A 10,031-nucleotide genomic window follows, 5' to 3' on the forward strand; every position below is an offset into this window, starting at 1 on the left:
TAAAGCCAAAGAACTATAATGGAGAGGCATTTTTTTCTTAATTTTTAATATAATTAAGATTCAATTAATCATTTCTCCTTTTGATATACAAAACAAAGCAAAAAAATTCAAATAAGCAAAGTATAATACTTACTTTAGCATTGCATTATTGAGTTCATGTGCACCAGTGAAGGTAGGACATATCTCCGCAGGTCCAACTAGAAGGTCCAGACAATAGACTCTCTTATACATGGTTAATTTATGTTTCACAAACCATATGAAAAATATCCCAAGACAGTCTTTTTAATGTTATGTTTGGAATAACTGAGCAATTATATAGAAAATAAAAATAAAAACTCAATTATTATAGATCCATTCTAACAACTTACACAGATATTTTTTACATATATTATGGTTCAAATGCAATTTTTGAATATACAATTCCTCTAAATATTAACAGAAATATAATTAGTGACCTTAGCTTTACTCATATATCAATTGCAATTTGTGATTTCTTTTCAAAGAAAATGAACTGAATTACCTGAAATTGAAAATTTTTATGTTGATATAATGAAAAAAGAATACAGAACAGTTAAGGCTAGCAGGGAATAAAGAGAGAAACCAAGAAAATGTAATGGGAGATTCTTAGAGTTTCCTGACACCTTATTCTTTCATGATGACAAATGAAAGAAAGTAAATTTAGGTCATTAGCCAGCAGAATTGTAGCAGTGTTAACATACTGACAATAAGTAAAGGTAATAAATTTTATAACAGGATACATACTGCCATCAAGATATTCAGGGTCCTGCCTATTTGTAAATTAAATAATGTTTGAAAGTCTGTCTAAACTTGATTTAAATTAAATGTTAATAAATACAAACTTCTGTGATAATTTCTTACAAAAGTATAGTATAGGTAATTTTTAAATGCAAACAAAAAATACTCAGGTATTTCCTCTAGCTAGAGAAAAACAAGAAACTTATCTGAACACATTTTTCATTTAAACTGTTCAGTTTTAATGAAACTGAATGGCAATAGTAAATGGCGAATAGTTATGAGAAAAGTATTCAACAATATCAATGAATAGAATTGCAAATTAAATTACAATTGGACACTAGTATACACTTATAACATTTAGGTTAAAAAAAAATGATGAGAAGACCAAATATCACTCAACATAGATCACTACTTTCACCTGCTAATGAGAGATAAAGGATAATTTATAGTTACATAAATTCATATCTTAATTAAAACTGTTTTCAGAAAAATAAAGCTTTTAAAATAACTGAGTATTTAGAAACTTCCTACTATCAGATGTCATGTATTCAGTGAATATGTAGTAAAGTATTAATAGAAAAATGAAAAACATATAGAAATACTTTTCCTTCTAGAATTCAGGAGTATTTCTTCTCAATGTGGAGGATTAGACTCATTGTCTAAGCTTGCTAGGTTTCTGCTTTATGGATGTGCTCTATCCCCAGTCCTGGGTTTTCTGGGACAGTGTATCACCAATTCATTCTGACCTTGAACTTACTGTGAGGCTCTCACTGATGAGGTCCAACCCAACCCCAGCAAGAACACTGCAACTGAAGATACTTGCCACTTTACGCAGCATGGAATTTTCTACTGCATTGTAAAGGAGACTTAAGTCATCATCTTTGGTACTTAGAGGAGTTCAACGTTTCCCAGCCTCAGGCTTTAAGATTTGGTGTTTGTCACAAAGATGTTCATGGCATGTGCATGCTGTCAAGTCTTGAACACCCTCACTGTCCCCTCCATTATTTCTTTCAGATGCCCTTGGGTATTTTTTTAAGATTTAGTCATTGGTAGCCCTGGGGACCAATTAGACTTAAGTTTACTACATTCCTCATTCAGATTAAAACAATAGAAGCTTGGAAATAGAAATAAAAAAATCTTTTCCAGTGTGCCAGCCTGCCTAATAAACTAACCTTAGACTGGAAGCTTCATGACAACTTATACTGCCTGTCTATCACGTTAAAGTCTGCCTGTGGCAATTCTCCAACACTTTCACTTCAATTATACAAAAATTTGGGCAGATTCTTTAACTATCTGAAATGCACATTGCCATTTAAAACTGAATTTGATGAATAGGACAGAAACATTCAATCACTTAATGTATTTTTCCAGTAAGACACTTTAAAAAGTTTGTTAGTACAATATATAAAAGGGGAAATTATAAACCAGTTATGTGGATGTAAACTATTCTATGTAGACATTTCATTTTATTTAAAGATCAGTACTGATTGAGCATGTGTAAGGTATTGAAGTATTTTCTCAAGTACAATGACTACTTTCTCATGGATTTAAAAGCAGCTTATGTAGTAGATGAGGGAAATTAAGCATTGATGCTTAATAACTCCCCTAGCTACTAAATACATTGTTTACCTAGAGCCCTGCAGGAAGCACTCTTACCCACTGCATGATCTCCACAGTCCCTATACGACGTCATACTCTTCATTGATCTAACAGATAATATATTGTTCAAAAATTATTATAATAGCAATGAATTAAATTATCATTATATCTATAAACAAAGGAATTATAATAGTAAAGAAGACTAATCCAATTTCCTGTCTCTAGCACTATGTTGATTTTTGACTAGTAGTAGGTTCAACTCTACAGCTTCTGATCTACCCATGCATGGGTTTGTGACTCAGTTAATAGTACTAGGAATGACTTTTATCTTGGAGAGAAGGTCTGAGATGCTGTTTACTGTTTACTCCTATAATATCTGTGTTCTTAATACAACATTGGACAAAACTTTCTAGGAAAATCAAGGAACATAACTAAGCAAGACTTGAATTTTCTCCCATACTAGAGTGAGTAGAACCCTAAGATAGTAAGAAAGCAAGCCAGCAGGGTTGACACTTCCAGGTTGATTCCAACATGACTTCTCCATACCTCATGACTCAAGGATGTGGTATCTTCAACAACAAGGTCTTACCATCAAGATTTGGATCATAACTCTTAGGGTTCTTATCATTTGATAAAACACTATAACCAACTTGAAATCTGGAAGGCTGATTCCTCCAATTCCTTCCCCCATTTTTAGTTCAGAATTGTTTTGGGTATCCTGGGTACTTGTGATTATTGAAAGGTTTTTTTTTTCAGATTTGATGAAGATAGAAATTATATTAAATCAATAGATTTTTTGATAGGAAGGAAGCCAATTCTACAGTATTAACCCTACAAGAGTGTGGGTGGACTTCAATTTTTGGTATCCTCTTTGATTTTTTTTTTAATTTGGTTTCATAAAGTTGTATTGAACAGATTTTTATTTACTTTAACGTATTCCAATCTGTTTTACTTTGAAGTCTTGTGAAAAGTATTTTTCATGATTTATTTTCTTCCATTCTTTCTTTCTTCCATTCTTCCTTTCTTCCTTTCTTCCTTCCTTCTTTCCTCCCTTCCTTTCTTCCTTCCTTTCTTTTCATTCTTTTCTTGTATATAGAAAGTCCTCTGGTCTTTGTGTGTTGATTTTATATTCTTATATTTTGATATATGTTTTATAGGCTGCATGTGTTTTCTGGTGGTGCCTTTAGGTTCTCCTATGTATAGAATCATATTATATGTTAACAAGGATACAATGATTTCTTCCTTTATTTTTACCTAATTTATCTCTACACACATTTTACTTCTTTATTTTAAATTTTTATTATATATATATATATATATATATATATATACATATATATATATTTTAGATATTTTCTTTATTTACACTTCAAGTGTTATCCCCTTTCCTGGTTTCCCCTCTGAAAACACCCTATTCCATCTCTGTCTTCACCTGCTTCTCTGAGGGTGTTCCCTCACCCATCCACTCCTTCTTCCCTGGCCTGGCATTCCCCTACACTGGGGAATTGGGACTCCAAAGAACCAAGGAGCTCTCCTCTCATTGATATCCGACAAGGCCATCCTCTGTAACATATGTGACTGAAGCTGTGGGTCCCTCCATGTGTGCTCTTTGGTTGATGGTTTAATCCCTGGGAGCTCCAGGGTGTCTTGTTGGTTGATATTGTTGTTCCTCCTATGGGGCTGCAAACCCCTTCAGTTCCTTCAGTCCTTTCTCTAATTCCTCCATTTGGGATCCCATGTTCAGTCCAATGGTTGGTTGGGAGCATTCACCTCTGTATTTATCAGGCTTTGGCAGAGCCTCGCAGCAGACAGCTATATCTGGCTCCTGTCAGCAAGCAGGTGACACCTTGGTACCCACCATGGTGTCTGGGTTTGGTAACTGTATATAGGATAGATCCTCAGGTGGTACAGTCTCAGTATGGCCTTTCCTGAAGTCACTGTTCCACACTTTGTCTCTGTATCTCCTCTGGTGGGTATTTTGTTCCCCCTCTAAGAAGGATCAAAGTATCCACACTTTGGTCTTCCTTCTTCTTGAGCTTCGTATGGCCTATGGTATCTAAGGTGTTCTGAGCTTTTTGGCCAATATCCACTTATCGGTGAGTGCATACCATACATGTTCTTTTGTAATGAGTTACCTCACACAGGATGATATCTTCTAGTTCCATCCATTTACCTAAGAATTTCATGAAGTCATTGTTTTTAATAGCTAAGTAGTACTCCATTGTGTAAATTAGCCACATTTTCTGTATACATTCCTTTGTTGAGGGACATCTGGGTTCTTTCCAGCTTCTGGCTATTATAAATAAGGCTGTTGTGCCCTTTCCCCAGTCTTGAGCAGGCTAAACAGACCTTAATCGTGATCCACAATTGGTCTTCTGATGACCTCGCCCACCTAGGGTGGAGTCGAGTCTTCTGACTAGGTGCAAGTCTCCTGTCTTGCCCCATCCATGCATCTTCCTGCAGAAGCAGACTGCCAACTGAGCTTGTTTTGCCACAGTATCCAGTGAAGCAAAGCCTCAGAATCCAACCAAAGCACACTATGGGCCTTTGGGTTTTCCCCCTATATATTCAGAGTTAAATATTAAAACATTGATCCTTGATCAGAAATCTTTGCCTTGGGTAATTATTTCTCTCTTCTACTCATCCTATTCCATCCCCAGCTCTCCTTCCAGTGTATCCAGTTCTCCATGGCTGCTAGACGGCTACAGGCTGCTAGGACCCGTAATACTTCTTCAGCTAAGATGTCGAGCTATATATTCAACAAGAGGGAAAAGAGTGGACACCTTCGTTTTATTGATGACTTTAGTAAAATTATTTAAATTTTCCCCATTTAAGTTAATATTGGCTGCAGGCTTGTATATTAGTTTTTATTATGATGGGATATGTATGCTGCATTCCTAAATTTTTTCATGACTTTTACAGTGGAAATATGTTTGATTTTGTCAAAGGCCTTTTAAGTATCTAATGAGGTAATCATATTGAAAAATATGGCTCACATTCAAATATATCTATCTTTGTATATGATCTGGTCTTCCTTGTGACATTTAATAATTTTACTTTGTCCTGTAGGTTTAGTGTTTTCAGTATTGCATTAGAAGGGGGACTCCTCTTTGACTTTCTCTTTTTAGTGACCCATATTCCTCTTGCCTCTTCAGGAACATTTTCTTCCTTAGATTTAAGAAAGAAAATGTTTTATATGTACATTTCTTTCTTTCTTCCTGTTCCTCTTCTTAAAATTTCTTGCTATATTTTTTCAAAGAATATTTTAACAAGCATTTTTGTATACTACATTTTGATCATATTCTTTCTTATACCTTCCACTTCCCTACTACTCACTGAAATTCAAGTTTACACCCTTTTCTCTCTGAAAATTTCAAAACAAAAGCCAAAATAAAGCAAACAAAAAGTACAAAACTGCAAAGTCTGTTTTGGTTTGGCCAACTATTATTGAGTATAAAACTTGTCTGGAACTTGATTTATTTACCCATTGTCTCTCTATTGAAGAAAACTGAATTTCAGTCTTATATTTAGAAATATCCCTACAGTAATTTTAACAAATACATTGTCTGTGCCTTTATTTGGGTTTCCTCTTATTTCCTCATAGATTCCATGCCTTTGTAGTGCCCAATGACGCTGTTCTTAAGTTTTATTAGATTTACTATTGTCTTTACTTTTTATTCTATTTTGTATTCAAACCCTGATATTTACCCTTCTACTTGATTTATTTTACTGGTATGTCTATTTAATATTTTGTTTGGTTTAATTTCATTTGCATTTTTTCAGAAATTCTATATTTAAATTAATTAAATTACTTTTTGCTTCCTTAATTATTATACTTATTTTCTTAACTGTTTGGCTTAGTCTACATCTCATTATTAATAGCCTATTTGAATTCTTTGAACATATGTAAAATTTCTATTTCATACTGTCATTTACAATATTTTATATAGATAAAGTGTCTTGTTTTTCTCTTTTGTCTGTGTGCTGTAGGTGATTTTGGTATGAGATGTGGGCATCTGGAGTTAGTCTCTTGGTAATATCACTTGGTATGGATAGTTGTCCCAACTTTGTTGTGTTGTTAGGATCTTGAATTTACCAGGTTTTTGAGCAGCCAGATGGTACTTAATGTTCAGACTTGGGACCCCTCCATTAGAATATGAAATTGGAATATTAGAAGTAGTTCTAGTTCAGTAAGGCAAAGATCAGCTTCTTAGCTTAAATGAACCCAGTAGAGTTAGCAAGTTCTTAGTATAGGCCTTCAGAAGTTTGTAGAGGTATACATAGAGGTTTATGTTTTCTTCAAGTCACCAGGACAAGGACAATGGCAAGTGCAGGTCTTAGGTGTATATCTCCTTTAGGTTGTGGCCAAAGAAGAGGTGGTACTGTTATTAATAAAAATAAGACAGACAGCGTCTATAGAACAATACCTGTACTTGCCCTCTGACCTCCTAATACATGTATACATTCATCCACATATATGTATACAATAACTTTAACATGCAAACATACCCATGCAAACCACAAAAAATTATAAAGTAAGTAATAAAAATATTATCATACTTGTGTTATGATTTATTTCTGAAAAATCTAAAGGCTATTTATAATAATTTTTCTACAGTTACAGGATAGTTACCAGTTGTCTTGAACAATCTTAAAGAATTTATGAAATGTATGATTAATGTATTTAACTAAAGCAAAAATGCTGAATAAAACAGAATGTTTAATAAGAAAAAATATGATGGTTACATATTGGATGTCATATGCTATATAATTAGAGAAAATAAAAATCAAGAAAATTAGCAAGGGCTGGTAGCAAATAAATTCCATCATCCTATGGTAGTGGTGGTGGTGACTTTTTTATCAGAATGGAAAGACAACTGTCTGCAAGTTTGACAGTTTAATAGTTTGGTTTTTGCTTCTGCTGATAAGGGCAATTTTTCATAAGTACATAATAGATTGGGGTTTTTTGTTTGTTTTGATTCTCTAATCCTGTATGCAGTTGAAGATCATTATTCTTTTGTGCTTTAACAGAACAAAATATTTACAAAAGCCCTTAAGATGTTTTAAATAACCCGAAGATTCACACCAAAGCTTGCCTGAAGGATTTTTTTAGTCATCTTACCATAAGGTTTGTCAGGTTCTAAAATAGTTACTGAGGGAATCTTACATTGAGACTATTGTGTACAGTAGCCTATGGTACCTTTATAAAAGAAGTGACTGCTGATATATTTTTATAGTGAATCTTTATAAATTATAAAGTTGAATTTTAATGATTATTTTAAATGTTTATATATTTTGTTTACTAAAAAATTTTGTATCTCAAAGCATCATTTTTATATTATGAGTAGAGTAAAATTTTCAATTGGCTGATAATTGGATTGTATGCTTTATATAAAATTTTATATAAACTACAGTTCCAGCTGTGATGAATAAACCTTCATTTAATCTCTATACTCTAATCTGTGTTCTCTTGGAAACTTCAAAACTGTTGTGTGCCTGGTACATAGTATGTTTCATATTGTCTGTGAAATTAAAAAACATTTGATAAGAAGAAAAAAAGAAAGAAATTGTCATTACTCTGGAATTGAAGATATGAAGTGAGATATTGAGGAAAATAAAATTAGTAAAGCCAAGGAAGGAAAATAATGTAATAGAATCTCATAAAATAAAGAAAAATTATGTAGACTGAATAAATTTAAATATATTTAATTAATACTATGTAGCAGTCACAAATTAAGGGTTATGATATATTTTATACATTATACTTGTCACAATAATGATCTTTCTATCATTTTCTTCAAAGCAATATTGACATCCTTATTCCTCAGACTGTAGATTAGGGGGTTGAACATGGGCACAATGATAGTGTAAAATATAGAAGACACTTTTCCTTCATCCATAGAATGGGAAGATGATGGGTTTAGATACATAAATGCAGCAGAACCATAAAAGACAGCAACAGCTGAAATGTGGGAGCTGCAGGTACTGAAGGCTTTGAATCTTCCCTCAGTGGATTTAATGTGTAGGATGCTAACAATGATGAAAACATAAGAACTAAGGATGGACAGGGTTGGCGCAATAATATTAACTCCACTAAAAATTAGAATCATCAACTCATTCACAAAAACATTAGAACATGAGAGCTTAAGGACAGAAATAAGGTCACAGAAATAATGGTTGATCAAATCAAATCTGCAGAAATCAATCCTAAACATACACCCTACATGAGCTGATGCACAAACTATGCCTATAATGTAAACTCCTAAAATAAGAGAAAGGCACTTATGTTGAGACATGATGATATTGTAAAGCAAGGGGCTACAGATGGCAACATAGCGATCATATGCCATTGCAGCTAGCATGTAACATTCTGAAATAGCAAAAAGGAGAAAGAAGTAAAGTTGAATCATGCACTCAGGGTAGGAGATTTCATTCTTCTCCATCACAAAGTTCACCAGCATTTTGGGGGTAATGACAGTAGATTGGCAGAGGTCAATGAAGGACAGACTGCTGAGGAGGAAGTACATGGGTGTGTGCAGGTGAGAGCTGAGCAGGATCAGGATGATCATGCCCAGGTTCCCCAGCACTGTGAGTAGGTAGATTCCAAGGAAGAGGAGGAAGAGGGGCAGCTGCAGCTCTGGTTGTTCTGTTAAACCAGAGAGGAAGAATTTGGTCACTGTGGAGTGATTGCCTTTTTCCATGCTTTCAGTCAGATTCTGAAAGGAAAAGATATGGACTTTAGAGCGACATAGTTGCTCTTCTTTTGGAAGCAAGTACCACCTTAAATTCTATATGAACACTTCTTACATACCAACTTACTATGTGGAAGTTGTCTCATTTTAATATTTTCTATAAAATTTTCATACATAATGATACTTATTAGAAAATATTTTGTCTAGTGTTGAAAAATTTTTACTGTTAATTTTCAACTTCAACATGTCAAACCTCTGCGCCAAGTATTCCTAAATACTATATCTAAACCACATCATTTATTAAGAAGTACATCTGAGAAAGTAAAGTAGCTGATTTGAATCATGACTTTAAAATCTTTTTCAAAACTGATGTATGCCTAACTCAAAATTAGCAGAGGCACAATAATCCAGGAACTGTTATTTACAAAATTTCTAGAATAAGTATATGTTTCAAATTTTCTTCTTTCCCTTTCATTTCTATGAATCAGAGAGTATCTAAAGCATATTTCCAGAACAACATCAACAACAACAAAAAACAAGAATTACAAATATGTTTCCTTGTTTCGTTACATAACAAAATATTTATTAACTATTTTACAAAGTAAATGTTCATAATGAATTAGGATTGATTTAACTTTATTTATAGATGATATTATACCATACATAAGTGACCCCAAAATACTTCCACATAACTTCTAGAGCTAATAAACATTGCCAGCAATGTGAGAAAGTACAAAATTAATTTACATAAGTCAGTAGCCCTCCTAAATACAAATAACAAATTTATTGTGAAGGAAATTGGGGAAACAATACCTTTCGCAAGAGCCACATAATATAAACTATCTTGCAGTAATACTAACCAACATTGAAAATTTTGTATGAGGAGAGGATAAGGGATAATAGAGGGAGGGATTTGTATGGCTGGGACTGGAAGAAGAAGATAGAGAGGTAGGAGTGGGCAGGATCCAATTGTATATTGAATAA

General features: G+C 33.5%; 1 protein-coding gene across 1 annotated transcript; it reads right to left on the reverse strand.

The window, feature by feature from the left end:
• Nucleotides 1-7,518: 7,518 nt before the first annotated feature.
• LOC116072186 (olfactory receptor 146) lies at nucleotides 7,519-9,371 on the reverse strand. Its single transcript, XM_031343505.1, has one exon. It carries the CDS (start codon nucleotides 9,054-9,056, stop codon nucleotides 8,124-8,126), a length of 933 nt encoding a protein of 310 aa, XP_031199365.1. The 5' UTR covers nucleotides 9,057-9,371; the 3' UTR covers nucleotides 7,519-8,123.
• Nucleotides 9,372-10,031: the final 660 nt, after the last annotated feature.

The sequence above is a fragment of the Mastomys coucha genome, unplaced genomic scaffold (genome assembly GCF_008632895.1).
Source record: "Mastomys coucha isolate ucsf_1 unplaced genomic scaffold, UCSF_Mcou_1 pScaffold23, whole genome shotgun sequence".
NCBI classification, from domain to species: Eukaryota; Metazoa; Chordata; class Mammalia; order Rodentia; family Muridae; genus Mastomys; species Mastomys coucha.

Bases quoted from the DNA above. Each gene is read 5' to 3' on its own strand.
- LOC116072186 (XM_031343505.1), bottom strand. From the start codon at position 9,056: ATGGAAAAAGGCAATCACTCCACAGTGACCAAATTCTTCCTCTCTGGT.